Source organism: Muntiacus reevesi, chromosome 1 (assembly GCF_963930625.1).
Source record: "Muntiacus reevesi chromosome 1, mMunRee1.1, whole genome shotgun sequence".
Lineage (NCBI taxonomy): Eukaryota > Metazoa > Chordata > Mammalia > Artiodactyla > Cervidae > Muntiacus > Muntiacus reevesi.
In genome coordinates this window covers 187422627-187440395 of record NC_089249.1, presented here as the reverse complement: position 1 = coordinate 187440395, position 17769 = coordinate 187422627, and the positions used below count along the sequence as shown (strand labels likewise).

The 17769-nt window shown below is 39.6% G+C and overlaps 2 protein-coding genes across 2 annotated transcripts; both read right to left on the bottom strand.

The window, feature by feature from the left end:
• Positions 1-7110: 7110 nt before the first annotated feature.
• On the bottom strand, positions 7111-8064 carry LOC136155617 (olfactory receptor 7A10-like). Its single transcript, XM_065917546.1, has one exon. It carries the CDS (start codon positions 8062-8064, stop codon positions 7111-7113), a length of 954 nt encoding a protein of 317 aa, XP_065773618.1.
• An 8430-nt stretch (positions 8065-16494) lies between these two features.
• On the bottom strand, positions 16495-17478 carry LOC136155612 (olfactory receptor-like protein OLF4). Its single transcript, XM_065917532.1, has one exon. It carries the CDS (start codon positions 17476-17478, stop codon positions 16495-16497), a length of 984 nt encoding a protein of 327 aa, XP_065773604.1.
• Positions 17479-17769: the final 291 nt, after the last annotated feature.

Sequence of the window (17769 nt, the reverse complement as noted above, 5' to 3'; positions counted from 1 at the left end):
GAAGCAGACGTTTCAGAACCACCTTGTTCCTCAGCATCCTCTGACACCTTATCTCCTCACTTTCCCTCCTAACTTCCCTCACCACACTGACTTTCTTTCTTTCAAATAGACCATCTTAAACAAGCACCTTCCCCAGGGCCTTTGCATTGGCTCCTCTCCATGCCAGGCACACACTTCTGATAAGTTCATGGCGCCTGCTCTCTCTTCCAATGAGGTCTCTGTTCAAATGTCACCTTATTTGTGGTCTTACCTGAAGACCCATAAAAATAGCATCCCTTCTTTACTCTTCCCTTTATACTTGCTTTCATTTTATTCATAATATGTGTCACCATATGACATGATATATATATATATATATATTTGCTATATTAATTCTCCATGATTGGATTTTAGGAGATTTTGAATACCAAAACACTGCACTCATTGTATGAACAAAACATTGACATCAATTTCTTAATTGCAAAATATATAAGGTAGCATTTCAGCAATGTGAGTAATGTCCACTTGCATGAAAATTAGTTACGTTTTTTCCCTTTACTTGTAATCACTTCCACCACACGGCACCAAGGAACATCACAGGTGTTTCAGAATTTCTTCTTCTGGAATTCTCAGAGGAACCAGAACTGCACCCCTTAATATCTGGGATTTTCTTCTGCATGTACCTGATCATTGTGTTTGGAAATCTCCTTATCAAACTGGCTGTCAGTTCAAACTAGCACCTCCACACCCCCATGTACTCCTTCCTCTCCAACCTGTCCTTTGTAGACATCTGCTTCACATCCATTACCCCGAAAGATGCTGTGGAACATCCAGACACAGAGCAAAGTTATCACCTATGAAGGCTGCATCACCCAGATGTATTTTTTATACTCTTTGCAGATTTGGATGACTTTCTCATGACTGTGATGGCCTATGATCGCTTTGTGGCCATCTGCCACCCCCTGCACTACACGGTCATCATGAACCCCCAAACCTGTGGAATTCTGGTTCTGTTTAGCTGGGCCATCACTGTCTTTCATTCCTTGTTACAGACCTTAATAGAGTTGAGACTATTCTTCTGTAGAACTGGAAATCCCTCACTATTTCTGTGAACTCAACCAGATGGTCCAACTTGCCTGTTCTGACAACCTTCTTCATAACATGGTGATTTCACAGCTGGGATGCTGGCTGGCGGTCCCCTGCCTGGGATATTTAACTCTTACTCTAAGATAGTTTCCCCCATATGTGGAATCTCATCAGCTCAGGGGAAGCTTAAAGCCTCTTCCACCTGTGTCTCACCTCTCTGTGGTCTCCTTATTTTATTGTACATGTTTAGGAGGACACCTTAGCTCTGTTACTACCCACAATTCACACTCAATTGCAACAGCCTTAGTCATATACATTGTGGTCACACAAATGCTTAACCCCTTCATCTGCAGTCTGAGGAACAAGGACATAAAATTGGCTCTGAAAGCATTCTTTAGGATGACAACTATTAAAATACCAATTGATCCAAGCTGAAGAAGGGAGCATGAATGAAATGTTTAAAACCACACAGGGAGAAACTACAATTTTTGGTCAGATTCTGGAAGTAGAAGTTGCTCCTTCCATTTATTTCATGGGGTTTCCATTTCTTTGACTTCACCTGCTCCATAAATTAATGTCATTCACTTGATTAAGCTTACTAATGTCCTTCTTTCCAAGAGTTGTTCATGTTGTGCTTTCCCTCTCTCTCAAATTTGTTTTGAACTTTGGACCTGAACAACATGGGAATTACTGTTTATTATTCACATTGTTAGAATTTTGAAGAACAAGATATTCTCAAATAATATTTAAAGTATTAAATGCTTTTCTTTCATTTTAATAAAGAATAGTCAGGAGCTGTACTACTCCTATGCTGGGGGCGGGTAGGGGGGCAGCAAGGGGGAACTACTCAAGGCATTCATGGCTATTTACATGTTTATAACAAGGAGAATATCAGATCATGATTTCATGTTTGCATACATCGCTCCTTTATCTATCACCACCTGAGCTGCTCTTCCTGATATTCTGGACTAGAACATACATTATGTCTTGTTAGTTGTCACTCTGTTTGCCTCTTTAGGATTATATTCCCTCATTCAGCTTTGTTTCCACAACACCTATCTTGTTTGTTTCTGCTTATACACTCAGTCCTATCTCTTTGCAACCCTTTGAACTGTAGCCTTCCAGGCCCTCCTGTCCATGGGATTCTCCAGGCAAGAATGCAGGATTGGGTTGCCATTTCCTCATCCAGCGGATCTTCCTGACCCAGGGATCAGGCTCCATCTAAGTCTCCTGTATTGGCAGGTGGGTTCTTTACCACTATCACCACTTGGGAAGTCCCTGGGCCATCACAGTCACTGGCAAAAATAGATTATCATACACATGTCTTCAGGTAGAGTTCCCAACAGAACACAAGTTTCAGTGAACCATTTGATATAATAGACATGTGTAATATGATGAAGAAAAATGTTAAGATGCACTTTGTGTTATTTTGCAAAAGATTTCATTTTTCATACTATGCATCTATTTCTTTAATTATGGATGATCAGTATTCATGTAAAGCTGGAGTTACTTTGGAATTAAGAAGTTGAAGGCTTGTTTTGCTCTTTTTATTTGGATGCTCTTCTTATTTCTGCTTGAAAATCTACAGTTCTGCCTGCATATGAACCTTTTCATTTTTCTAAGTGAAATATTTCCCACTTTTATAAATAGATATAGTAATTTAAGGAATGATGAATGTACATTATAAATATCATCCAATACATGTCCCTTTATGATCAGATACATCTACAGTCAGATAAAGAAGGATTCTCCTTTATGAGGAAACGGCAACCACTCCAGTGTTCTTGACTGGGAAATCCCATGGACAGAGAAGCCTGGCAGGCTGTAGCACATGGAGTCACAAGAGTCAGACAAGACTTAGTGACTAAACAACAAGGGCATCTCTACAATCATTATGATCATAGGGTAACTAAAATGAGAATTTGGATACCTTCTCGGTCCTGTGAACCAGAGTCACAATTTTTTCTCCATAAACATTCATTTCTTTTCAAGCTCCCCTGATCACCTGGAAGGCAATCTCCATGAAGTCATATTTTGATACAGCTTTCTGGAAAAAAAAAAAAAAGTCTTGAATAATAGAAAGATCATCAATGGGTCTATATTGAAACAAATGGCAAAATCAAGAATCAGCAAATTTCAATAATTGCCTTCACTGCTGTGTATTTTTATTTCTGTATCATTAATCTGTTGCTATATAACAAATCATTCTGAAAGAAAATGATTTAACACTCAGTTCAGTTCAGTCGCTCAGTCCTGTTGGACTCTTTGGGACCCCATGCACTACAGCACGCCAGGCTTCCCTGTCCATCACCAACTCCCGGAGCTTGCTCAACTCATGTTCATTGAGTTGGTGACACCATCCAACCATCTCATCCTCTGTTGTCCCCTTCTCCTCCTGCCTTCAATTTTTGCCAGCATCAGGGTCTTTTCTAATAAGTCAGCCCTTTACATCAGGTGCCCAAAGTATTGGAGATTCAACTCCTTCAGATTTAACATTTAGCATGTTTCACTAAATAACTTTACATAGTAATGAATTGTGCACATTTCTGCTGGGCTCTATATATGTCTTTATTCACCTCTATTTCAACAGCAGAGGTTCTGTTGATCTTGGCTGAGAGTTCTAACACAGTGGGAGCTCAGTGGGCTGAAGGATTCAGGAGGTTAGAATTTTTTTCTTTCTTTGCCCAGTAGGTGGCGAAACGATAAAGCTTTTTTTTTTTTTTTTTAATTCTAGCTGAGCTGCTTCTGTTTATGAATCTGCACTTTAGACCCTCCATGACCTGTCAGAGGAGTTACCCTGTGCCCTAGCCATTGCTTTTGTGCCTCAGTGATTTTGGTACCTTGCTGCTGTCAGTGTTCCTCGCGTGCTGCTAGGAGTGCTGGGTGGGTAGTTCCCTGATGCATTGTAGGTGGCTGGTGGGGGGGACACAGGGTCATGGACACTTAGGTAGCTGGTGGGGACACAGGGTCATGGACACCTAGGTAACTGGTGGGGGGGACACAGGATCATGGACACCTAGGTAGCTGGTGGGGACACAGGGTCATGGACACCTAGGTAACTGGGGGGAGACAGGGACCCCAGTGCCCCTCTGCTCCTCCCTATGCTGCAGGCACCCGATGCTGGAATGCCAGACCTGGTGCCACCTGTCCTGCTGCTTCTACCTTCCTTGGGATTGAATTTATAGAACATCATAAGGAAACACAGCCAGTAAACTCTGGGACTGAATCCATAAGATACCTAAAAGAAGACAAAGGTAGTAAGCGTTTTGTTATTAGTTTTAGTAATATCCATTCTAGATATATATCTCCTCAGGCAAGGGAAACAAAACCAAGAATAAATAATGCTACTCTATCATATTAAAAGCCTTTGCATAGAAAAGAAAATCAGCAAAATGAAAAGATAAACTACCAAATGGAAGAATATATTCACAATCGGTATATCTGATAAGTAGTTGATATTAAAATATACAAATGACTCACATAACTCAACAATAACAACAAAATAACTAGATTTTAAGATGAGCAGAAGACCTTAATAGATTTTTTTCAAGAATACTGGAGTGGGTAACCTATCCCTTCTCCGTGGGATCTTCCTGACCCAGGGATCAATCCTGGGTCTCCTGCATTGCAGGAGGATTCTTCACCAGCTGAGCTACCAGTGTGCCGTCAGAAAGACATACAGATGGCCAACTGACCCAGGAAGAAATGTTTAACCTCACTCTGTCAATTCCCCCACTTGTGAACGACTTCTCTTCTGAGAGTGTGTTCCAAGTTCCATTTGTTTGTAAATCCAACAAAGTTAGCCTAGGTACCTAACTTTTACAGGTAATGCCAGACACGAACTAACTTACAAGACTGGATATGTGAACACACGTTTGCATTTTTAAAGTTGGCAACTTGAAGGTTCATAGGTAGGGCACTTACTGTAATTACTAAGGAAATGCAAATGAAAACCACAATGAGATATTACCTCATAGAGATATTACGCTTGTTACAATGGCATTATCAAAAAGGCAATAAATGAGTGTTGGTGATCATATGGAGAAAAGGGAAACCTTTTTATTGTAGAGAGTATCTTTTTGCCATCATATGTTATTTGCTTATTATAAGCAAATTGTCCCATATGTGTGCCTCGTTGGTGTGAATTTAAGTTGATACAGCTACAATGGAAAACAAAATAGAGATTCCCCAAATAATTAGGAACTATCATATGATTCAGCTATTCCACTCCTGAGTATTTATTCTCAAACATGAAAGCACAAATTTTTAAAGATGCATGCACCCTTAATTTCATCACAACAGTATTTAAAATAGCCAAGATATAGGGGAAAATATGTGTAAATATGTGTATGTGCATACATACACAATGAAATACTACTCAGAATGAAAAAGATGAAACTTTTCATTTGCAACAACATGGATAAAATTTGAGGGTGTTTTGCTAAGTAAAGTAAAACAGATAGAGGAAGACAAATACCCTTTGATTTCACTCATATATGGAGCAGAATGAACAAACAAAGTTAGTAAATGAGCACTCCAAAGCAAACAAGATCTAACATATAGGGTGAATGGCTTAAAGGGGATCAACTTCATCATGATGAATGGAAACTAAAGTTTTGCTTGTGAGTGCTCTGTCCCATATACAGAATTAAAAAAAAAAAAATTGCTTGTACAATGAAGCTTATATATTATCTCAACAAATTATGTATCAATTAAAAATGAAAAAAAAAAAAAACACATATATTCTGGTGTTCTCTAAGATCATTCATCCATTGAAAATAGAAGAAAAAACATTGCTGAATTGAAATTACACCTGTGTTGGACGGGTTTGTTGAGACTGCCCTAAGTGAAGCTTTCTCTGTATCCATGTCTTTTGAAACGTGACACTGAGGCACCTTGCATTAGGAGGAGGTATCTCTTTCTCCACCTTTGTATCTGGGCTAGACTTAGGATTTTTATTTGCTTGAGTCCATAGAATTTGGTAAAAATAATGGTGTGCCTTGAGAGGACTGAGTGCATTCTGCTGAATTCTCAAATAACTCTGCTTCAGTACCATGAATAAATCCAGTTAGGCTATCCCAAGTTTAAGAGGACCTACGGAACAGAGCTTCATGGTCCCAGCCAAGAACAAAATAAATCAGCCTATAGCTAGCTGGGGGCTTCCCTCATAGCTCAGTTGGTAAAGAATCTTCCGACAGTGCAGGAGCCCTGGATAGGGAAGGTCCTCTTGAAAAGGAAATGGGAACCCACTCCAGTATTCTCACCTGGAGAATCCCAAGGTCAGACGAGCCTGGCAGGATACAGTGCATGGGATCACAAGAGTCAGACATGACTTAGGGACTAAACCACCTCTAGTTGATTTCCCAGTGTATTAGAATGCTCAACCAAGATCAACAGAGCCTCCTTGGCTGACTTTCACGTAAATAAATACACAGGAGGATCTGAGCAGAGATCAGCACAATTCCAAACCATCCATTTTAGTAAAACAATGTCACATCACTTGCTGTTAAGACAGATTGTTATGTAGCTATGGCAAACTGACACAACAATCAAAAGAAACAGAAATGAAGGCAATTATAATAATTTCCCAGAGCTTCCCAGGTGGCTCAATGGTAAAGAATCTGCCTGCAAATGCTGGAGGCACAGGAGATGCAGGTACAATCCCTAGGTCAGGAAGATCCCCTGGAGGTGAAAATGGCAATCCACTTCAGTATTCTTTCCTGGAGAGTCCCATGGACAGCAGAGCATGGCGGGTTACAGTCCAAAGGGTCACAAGGAGTTAGACATAACTTAATGACTGAGCTTCTTGCCATTTCTTAAATCTGAGAGAGTGGAAAATCATAAAAGTGAAAAACTGACGGATATGATAGAAATCACTAAGGCTAATCATGTGAGTTACATAAAGTGTAATGAAGGAGGCAAAGTCAAAATATGAAAATTTCAAGAAATAGAGGAGCAAATTCTCTTTTCACAGTCTGATCAAAAATTCTGATCAGAGATTTATAATTTCAGACTCTGAGGCTTTGAAACTTTATGTCCCCTTGTTTATCCCACAACCATGGGCCTTTTTAGAGCTGCCTTTCTGAAGAATGCTCGCAGAGCCCTCTTTATGTCTTTGTTCCTCAGACTGTAGATGAAGGGGTTCAGCATGGGTGTGACCACAGTGTACATCACGGAGGCGATTATACTTGAATGTGCACTGTGAGTAGCAGCAGATCTAAGGTACACTCCCAGGCATGTGCCATAAAATAAGGAGACAGCTGAGAGGTGAGACACACAGGTGGAAAAGGCTTTATATTTACCCTGAGCTGATGCAATTCCACATATGGAGGAAGCAATCCTACAGTAAGAGTAAAATATGCCTGCAAAGGGACCAGCACCCAGTAACCCTGCTGCAAAATACATGGCAATTTCATTAAGAAGGTGGTCAGAACTGGCAAGTTGGACCAACTGTTTGAGTTCACAGAAATAGTGAGGGATAAACACATCTCTACAAAAGGACAACCTTGATACCATGAAGGTCTGTATCAAGGAATCCAGGACACTGATGGCCCAGCTAACTAGAACCAGAATTACACAGAGCTGGGGGTTCATGATGACCGTGTAGTGAAGGGGGTGGCAGATGGCCACAAACCGATCATAGGCCATCACAGTCAGGAGGAAGTCATCCAACCCTGCAAACAGTATGGAAAAATGCATCTGGGTGACACAGCCTTCATAGGTGATGGCGTTGCTCTGTTTCCATATGTTCTGCAGCATCTTTGGGATTGTGGTGGAGGTGAAACAGATGTCTATGAAGGACAGGTTAGAGAGGAAGAAGTACATGGGAGTGTGGAGGTGGCGGTCTGAGCTGATGAGCAGGATGATGAGCAGGTTTCCAAACACAGTGACCAGGTACATGGAGAGGAAAAGACCAAATATGAGGGGCTGCAGTGCTAGTTCCTCTGAAAATCCCAGAAGAAAAAAATCTGAAACCTTTGTTAGATTGCTTGGTGTCATTTGTTGATGTTGACTGCAAAGACACATGACAATATGATTTATTTTCACAAAAAGGCCCATTATAGTGCTAAAAAATACACTCTGGATTGTGCTTAATTATACTTAATTACATTTCTTAATTAATTTCAATATTTTGCAAGAACTTGATCCTCTTTAAGAAGTTCCCTCTGTCATTTCTAACATGCAAATGTGTTCCAGTTTTAGCATTTTCCCCAAGATGTCATGTAATCTACATATGTAATGATAAATTTTTTCATTCCTTCGGGCACTATATATTGAGTGAAACAATATCTCAGGTACTGTCTAGGAAATGTGCATACGGTGCTGAAATATGAAAACTTTAAAAATCTGTCCACAGAGAAAAAATATTATGATATGTGCGTGTGAGTGTGTGTGTGTATGTGTGGGCTCGGTCATCTTTGACTCTTTGTAACCTCATGTACTGTAGCCTGCCAGGCTCCTCTATCCATCTATCCATGGGATTTCTCAGGCCAGAATACTGGAGTGGGTTGCCATTTCCTCCTCTACGATATATGTATGCCTTGGGAGATGGTGAAATGTTCTGTGTAGAAATTTCAAAGTACATATAAGGGAAAGATTTATGAAGGGCTCCTATTATTTAAGGCAAGACAGGCAAAAAATAGTTGTCATTTGAACAGAGACCTCAAGGAAGAGAGAGCAGGAACCATGAACGTGCCAGGCACAAGGAAAACTTTGTGCCTGGCAGAGAGAATAGCTAGTACAAAGGCCCTGGGGAAGGCACCTGTCTAAGTTGTCCTAGTTTTTAAAGAAGACACTAATGTGGGAGGGGTTAATGAGGGGAGGGGGTAAGAGCAAGAGGGAGAAGTGAGGAGAGATGGAGCCAGAGGAGGCTGAACAATAAGGTGGGCTCCCCATTGCTGTTGAAACTTCAAACCCCCACTATGCTCTCCTAGTACCTTATGAAATTGCTGCGCAGATGTCCTATATGTTTAAATGGATCTCTTCTGTTGATTGAGTTCTGGCCTCTGTGTATGAGTGTCACCTTGGAATATGTGAACTCGGTACCACTGCCCTGAAGACCTCTCTCACTCCACAGGGCAAGAAAACAATGACCTACAGTGAGACCCTGGTTTCCTATGGTGTGTTACTTCCACATTGTTTTCACCCTTAACTACCCTGATGAAGTTAAGGTTGATGTTGCTCTAGGTGATTAGATCAGATTATGTAGAAAGGGCATCCAGAAATGCCCTTTTGTACATTTCCCAGGTGGCTTCCCAGGTAGCACAGTGATAAAGAATCTGTCTGCCAATGCAGAAGATGCAAGAGATGGGGGCTCAATACCTGGGTTAGGAAGATCCCCTAGAGCAGAAAATGGCAACCCACTTCAGTTTTCTTGCCTGGGAAATCCCATGAATCAGACAAGACTCAGCACAGAAGCAGATTTCCCTGGTGCTAGTGAACTCGGTGCTCAGTTTTGGTCGTCATTTTATTCTTGTTGTAAAGGCACATCAAGATACGTTCAGGGAACATATGTGTCTCTACATTGTTTACCTAGATGTCTGTATCCTTCCTCAAAATTTCAAAACCTGGATTTCATATATATATATATATATATATAATTCATACATATATATGTATAATCCACATATATATGTATAATCCACATATATATACATATATATATATATGGATTCCCAGATAGCTCAGTGGTAAAGAATCTACCTGCCAATGCAGAAGGAGTCACTGGAGACATAGTTTCAATCCCTGAGTCAGGAAGATCCGCTGGAGGAGGCCATGGCCACCCACTTTAGTATTCTTGCCCAAAAAATCCCATGGACAGAGGAGCCTGGTGGGTTACAGTCCATGCGGTTGCAGGGAATTGGATATGACTGAGCACAAGCAAGCAGAAATATATATATGCTTTATATACATATATATATATATATATACACATATATATATGTGTATATATATATATATATATATATATATAGAGAGAGAGAGAGAGAGAGAGAGAGAGAGAGAGGGAGATGGTGCATAAGCTCAAAAGATTCCTGAGCCTTTGGTGAGGAAAAGCATCTTCAGTTCCGGTGACATTTCATGTGTTGTTATATTTCATCCTTGGCCATGGAAAATAATGAAAAAGCAAAAATAAAGTCATTCAAAAGAAAAGATCACTATATCTTTATGGTGTGAAATGATTAGATATTTTACAGCCCATGAGATAAAATGCCAAAAGCAATAAACCAATACTGTACACAGGACGTTTATAAAGTAAAATGAAAGTAACTGAGTATTGAGCATTTGACATATCAGCTAGCAGAAATGTTTTCCTGTGCCCATTTCTTGTTTCTTTGACTAACCAGGTTCACATTGCAGACCTGGCAAGTCTCTGTCATCATTTTAATAAATGGCAGCTTTGCTTTGCTTGTGATTTGATTGCTTTTTTGATTAGTTCTCAAGGCATCCTTTGTCCTAAGTCTGATCTTTGTCCCAGCATCAACAAAGTTCACAGTCCACACATATACACCTACACTCTGTGACAATTCCAATCTTGTCACTAAATTACTTTCTTCATATTAGTTATCTGAGGATATTGCATTATGCATACATGTCTTTCATTGTATTCTGTCTTCCCAATCATGATTCTAGATCCCCCAGGCAGAGACTTCACCTGTTTTGTTAACCAGGTATGTGACTATATGTGATGGCTCAGACAGTAAACAATCTGCCTGTAGAGCAGGAGACCCAGGTTCAATCCCTGGGTTGGGAAGATCCCCTGGAGGAAAAAATGGCAGCCCATGCTAGCATCTTCCTTGGAGAATTCCATGGGCAGAGGAGGCCAGTTGGCTATAGTCCATAGGGTCACAAAGAGTCGGACACAACTGAACGACTAACACTTTCACAAAACTAAATTGGGAAAAATTAAAAAGTAAGGAAATAATGAAACCAAGTTAAATAGTGTAATTACAAAACAAGTCTGCTGCTGCTGTTAAGTCGCTTCAGTCATGTCCGACTCTGTGCGACCCCATAGACAGCAACCCACCAGGCTCCTCTGTCCCTGGGATTCTCCATGCAAGAACACTGGAGTGCACTGCCATTTCCTTCTCTAAAAAACATGTTTAGTAAATGAAATTAAATGAGGTATTGAAAACTAAATGAAAAAGAAATAATTTATGATATCAATAAGAATTAATTAAACTGAAAATGACTTATAGGTAAAATAATATGCTATGTAATGTTTATATAATGTTTTTTCAAGTAGCAAATGGTCATTTATTGTTGCTGAATGAATCAGAACTTATTTCTCATTTTATATCAACATTTAGTATACATGAACACTTATTTAAATTTGGAGGGATAGAATTGTTGGTAATAGCTGGCATAACTATTTAGGAAAAAATGAAGTTTTGCCCTTCCCCCAACATATAATATTAATAAAATATTAGAACAATTATAGCCCCAGTGTAAGAGTAACCAAAACATTTTAGATTAATATCTTGAAATCTACATATAAAATTAATGGCTGTGTAAAATCATCATAAATAAGGCAAGATGCTCGGAAGTGAGACAATAGAGATGTACAACTAAATTAAATTTTTGAATGTTATGGCCAAAAATATGCTTCAAAAGTCACACACACACATAAAACTGGAGAAATTTTGCTATCTGAAATATCTATGATATGAGAGGATCTGTGGATGGTACCAGTGTCAATTCCTGGTTTTGATATTATGGTATTTAAGATATTGGGAGAAATTGGGTGAAGAGCTCATGGGACATTTCTGAATTTTTCTGTAATGTCCTGTGTATCCAGTATTATTTAAAAATAAAAAGCTAATTATAAAGAGTCATTTGAAAAAATAATTTGTAAAAATCACTTGAGAGTCTGTTTAGTGTAGGAAAATGGGCATATAATATGAGTATATAACAGTAATAGGCAAATCAAATATATTTACTTGGTCACAATTTTGATTATATATTTATATAATATTAAATATATTTTGTATCATATACTTTATATTAAAAATATAAATTTTTTCTAACTCAGTATATAGTTTAAGAAGACAACAAGGAAGCTCTTACATACCATCATCTTGGGAAAAACTTGAGCCAAGAACTTTCGAACTAGTAGCAAAAGAGTGCTCTCTGACTCTTCTGGCAAAAATGACAGTGTTTTAGGGGAAAATCTGAAGATCATCTCTAACTATTCACAATGCGGATGTGCTTTAACTCAGGATTCTCCAGCGCTGGCACAACTGCCCTCTGATCCAGATTGTTGTGGTGGCATCTGTCCTGTGCCTTGTAGAATGCTGTGCAATGTCTTTAACCTCTTCTGAGCCCTCCACGGGTGACAGCCACAGTCACAGCTAGATTCTGACTTTCACTACCTTATGTTTCTGTATCAATTGATATGCTAGTGATTTAATTTTAAGACGTGAGGACCATCAAAGGGAGAGTAACACAGGCACACGATACAGGTTCTGCATGTGTGTGCACGGGCGTCGTGTCTGACTCCATGTGACCCTGTGGACTGTAACCCACCAGGCTCCTCCATCCAAGGGATTCTCCAGGCAAGAAGACTGGAGTGGATTCTATGCCCTCAACCAGGAGATCTGCCCAATCCAGGGACCAAACTCACATTTTCTGTGTCTCCTGTGGCTTATGCATTGCAGGCAGATTCTTTACCCACTGAACCACCTGGGAAGCCCATGATACAGTCAGATAAATAATAAATCATTAGAGTAGTAATTGGAGGCAAGTCTATGAGAAATTATTAAGAAGGAAAAAAGGTAGGGAAAATGATTGCACTAAAACATGAGAAGCAATTTTGATGTGCAAAGGATCCTGTTCATGCGTCTGTATAAAAGTGTATTGGCAAGCATATGTAGATAGTATACAAAGAGAAGTTTTACAATAAATTAAGAATTTATGGGACAAAATGTCAGTGAGGATGAAATTAGTCTAAGTCAAGTGGTTTCAAAACAACTGTATGTAACAAAATTGGGTGAAAATCTAAAGAAAATAATATAGAAATATGAAATAGTAATGATTTAACAACATCAGCATGGGTCACCAATATAAAATTAAATTGCCAAAACTTGGTAAAAAAAAGACTATAACAGAATGAATTTTTAAATGTAGTGAGAAGGCATTACCTGAGTTATTTCCTCTTACATGAATATGTGTGGATTTCTATTTCTTTTAGGAAGACGCAAGTGATCTTTGGTCAAATGGTAATGAAGCGTGCCTTCCACATGAAGGCCAGGTTTGATGCAACTTTCAGAAACAGATCTAATCACACACACACACACACACACACACACACACACACACACACACACACACACACAATGGAAAGCAAAGGAAAAGAGCAATATAAAGACTTGGAGAAATTAAATAGAGTGATTTATTAGCACTAAAGATGCAGTTACTTCACTGCCATTTTTGTTAAAACAAGAATTTACAAGTGAAGAAATCTAACCTGAGAACTCAATTCTTTCAGAAAAATTTAAAAAATGGGAAAGCAATGGAGGGAGCACATGTGCTTGATTGATATATTGATCACATGAAAACTATATACACTCACAACTCCTCTCAAATGCATCTATGCATACATGTACAGGCATGCATGTGTGCTAAGTCGCTTGAGTTGTGTCCAACTTTTTGTGACCCCATGGGACAGTAGCCCGCCAGGCTCCTCTGTTCAAGGGATTCTCCAGGCAAGAACACTGGGGTGGGTTGCCATGCCCTCCTCCAGGGGATCTTCCCAACCCAGGTATTGAACCAGCATCTCTTATGTCTCCTGCAATGACAGGAGTGTTCTTTATCATTAGCACCACCTGGAAAGCCCCCTTCAGTTCAGTTCAGTTCAGTCGCTCAGTCGTGTCCGACTCTTTGCGACCCCATGGAATGCAGCACGCCAGACTTCCCTGTCCAGCCCCTATACATACATAAAAGAGCTAAATAGCAAACAGCCAGTCTATGTGAAAAAAAAAAAAAAAACAGAAAAAATAACAATTCGTCATTTGAAAGATTGGAAGTAGCCACAAAAAATTTCTATCTGCCTTTACTAAAGCAAAAAATTCACACAGATAATTTGAGATAGAGAAAGTAAATGACCAATAAATCCACATACATATTCACCCTCTCAAATAATGAGATAGTTTCAAGGTAAGCACATCTGTATCTCCCTTTACACATCTTAATTTTTCTTTTTTCTTTCTTTCACAGAAAATAATGTGAAAAACATCTCTCACACCTGCTGTTGCAAAGATATATTTGCAAGCACTTCTTGATGTGAAATGTTCTCATCATTACAGAATCATTATGGAAATATGCTCCATTTTAAAAGTTAAAAAGAAATGCTTTCACTTCATTTTATAACCCTCCAACTAATAGCCTATCTCTCTATTGCAGATAATTAAGATATTTGGACGTTTGTTCTACACTTACTGGAAGGAATTTATGTTTCTCCCCCATTTTCTAATGGGGCTTCCATTCCTAACATTCAATTGACATCACAGAGCATTGTCTTCCTGAGTTCTTTGTTCACTACTCTTTTTAGCATCATTAAAATACACTGATATTTTAATCAAGCAAGAAAACAACCACAGTGGTCTCTGGGATTCACTGAGGTAAGCATTCTCTCAGGTAATCGTTCTTGGATTTCATTCTATTTGTCATTCTTCTGCAGTGTCTTTTGGACTTTTGAACTCACCTGCATGGGAACGCTGAGAGGAAGGACCTCGTGTGGGAGTCTGAATCCCTTCCTGGATGGTTGATGATGGAGACTGAAGCTCTGTCCCCAGACAAGTCAGCAGGAAATGGCCGTGCATTGGTCCTTCACCAGACTTAGGACTCTAAAAGCAACAACTTGTCTCATCCATGCCCAGGTTGTACAAGTTCGGGGACACAGCAGAGGAGATATTCACAGTTCTCATTACATACATTCCCCTCTTGTTATTAATACAATGACCTGTAAGCACACGAAATTCCTGAGAGAGTTGGTCTGGACAGAAAGGATGTGTTCCCCTATTGGTTCTCTGTTCTCAGGAGACCAAGTAACAAACCGAAAGAACTAAATATGTATTAATATTTCTCTATTAACTCTCTTGCCCTCCAGCTATCTAAATCTCCCAGCACTTTATCCCAATCCTGAGCTTAAGTGTTCTCCAGCCTGTGAGACTCAGGTAACTGTCGTGACTAGGTCCCTTGGTTCAATAAAGCATTGACCTATGGTGGGGACATAGCTCAGGAAATCCTTAGAAAATCTTTTTTCCCTCTTTCTGAGAGGAACAAGAGTGTCCCTTTAATGTAAAATATTGGAGTGCACTCCATGGCTTCCTGACCCTTTTGCTAAAACCTTTAGGGATTCCATATTATATCTGAAGTTAAGAGCTATCAGTTAGCCCTTAATTTAAAAAGGTTTGTAAGTTCTGATATATAGAGACACTGCCAAACACTATAACCTACCTCAACACATTGCAGAGATTATCAGATTTAATTTTTAGAGAAGCTTCTTCTGTGAGGTTGTACTACTACAACTCCATCCTCAATTTCAGGAATGAGGTTCAGAGGAATTTCACATCCTGCTAAAAATCACAAACTTGTTATGGGATAGAGTCTTGACTGGAATTTTATCAGGATGTTTCCAGTTCTCAAACTCTAGTTCATGGTTCCCAGTCAGAGAAATGGGTGTTTTTTTTGTTTTTTTGCTTTTTTCCTTTTTTCATTTGTTTTTATTAGTTGGAGGCTAATTACTTTATAATATTGTAGTGGTTTTTGTCATACATTGACATGAATCAGCCATGGATTTACATGTATTTTGATCTTGGAGATAGGTGGCAATGTCAAAGAGGATGCAGCTAAACACCCACAGTATCCAGGACAGGACTCAACACAGATAATTCTCCTGCAAAAAAGTTAACATCTAGAAGGTGATAAACACACTTTAAACCAGCACTGCTCCAAGTTTCTAGCTTCCCAGGTGGCTCAATGATTCAGAACCTGTCTATCCATGCAGGGGATGCGGATTCGATCCCTGGCTCAGGAAGATCCTGTGGAGGAAGACACAACAATCCACTCCAATATTCTTGCCTGGAGAATTCCATGGACAGAGGAGCCTGGCAGGCAATAGTCCATAGGGTCGCAAAGAGTTGAACTTGACTAAAGTGACTTAGCATATATGCATCTTTAAGAAATTCATCTAGTTATATGAAAAAATGATTAATTCCCAAATTGTCCAGATCCAAGGCTGAGAATAAATCTGATAAGCTGGGAAAACCAAAAAATGAAAAAAATATTTGAATTATGAGAGATATCACACGCCTTAACTGAGTTATATAAATCGTATGGAGAAGCTGAAGTCAAAAAGGAAAATTCCAGGAAATAAATTGAAAGGGCAAGTTCAACCTCCACAGCCTGATCAAAGAATCTGATCAAAGATCAGCAATTTATGATTCTGGGGCCTTTCTTCAGCCCAGGTGAATTACCTTTTTTTATAGCTGATATTTGAAAGAACGCTCTCAGAGCTCTCTTAATGTCCTTGTTCCTCAGACTGTAGATGAAGGGGTTCAGCATGGGTGTGACCATGGTGTACATCGCTGAGGCTGTTGCACTTGAGTGTGAGCTGTGGGGAGCAGCAGAGCTAAGGTACACGCCTAGGCATGTACAGTAAAATAAGGAGACGACTGAGAAGTGTGATGCACAGGTGGAGAATGCTTTACACTTCCCCTGAGCTGATGAGATTCTACATATCGAGGAAGCTATCTTACAGTAAGTGTAAAGGATAACTGCAAGGGGAACACCTCCCAGAATCCCAGCTCCAAAATTCATCACCAGTTCATTAAGAAAGTTGCTGGAACACGCAAGTTGAATCAACTGTTTGAGTTCACAGAAATAGTGTGGGATTTTCACCTCTCTGCAGAAGGACAGCATCAATACCATTAAGGTTTCTAACAAGGAATGTAGGACACTGATGATCCAGCTAACCAAAACCAGAATTTCACAGCGGTGTGGGTTCATGATGACCATGTAGTGAAGGGGGTGGCAGATGGCCACAAAGCGGTCATAGGCCATCACAGTCAGGAGGAAGTCATCCAACCCTACAAACAGCACGAAAAAATACATCTGAATGATGCAGCCTTCATGGGATATAACTTGGCTCTGTGTCTGGATGTTCCACAGCATCTTTGGGATGATGGTGGAGGTGATACAGATGTCTACAAAGGACAGGTTGGAGAGGAAGAAGTACATGGGTTTGTGGAGGTGGGGGTCTGAGCTGACGGCTAGGATGATGAGCACGTTTCCAAACACAGTGATCAGGTACATGGAGAGGAAATGTCCAAATATGAGGGGCTGCAGTTCTGGTTCCTCTGAAAATCCAAGAAGAAGAAATTCTGAAACATGTGTTAGGTTCCTTGGTACCATGGGCTGAAGGTAACTATGAGGAAAGAGGAAAATAACATGACTGATTTTTTCACAATTAGTTATCACTCACATTGTTGAAGGGCTGCCATTTATAATTGCCTATCATAATATTAACTTCAAAAATTTGTTCATGAGTTCAGTTCCCTTGGTGGAATTTCTTGTATCATCTTTAATTAGCAAGATTGTTCGACTTTCAGCATTTTCCCTGGCAAGTCAGGTATTTCTCATATTTAGGGAGAAATTCTTTGATTTTTTCAGGGCATTTAAATTGCGTGCCAACAATGTTCCAGG

Excerpts from the sequence above, each read along its gene's own strand:
- LOC136155617 (XM_065917546.1), bottom strand. The coding sequence starts at position 8,064 with ATGACACCAAGCAATCTAACAAAGGTTTCAGATTTTTTTCTTCTGGGA.
- LOC136155612 (XM_065917532.1), bottom strand. The coding sequence starts at position 17,478 with ATGGTACCAAGGAACCTAACACATGTTTCAGAATTTCTTCTTCTTGGA.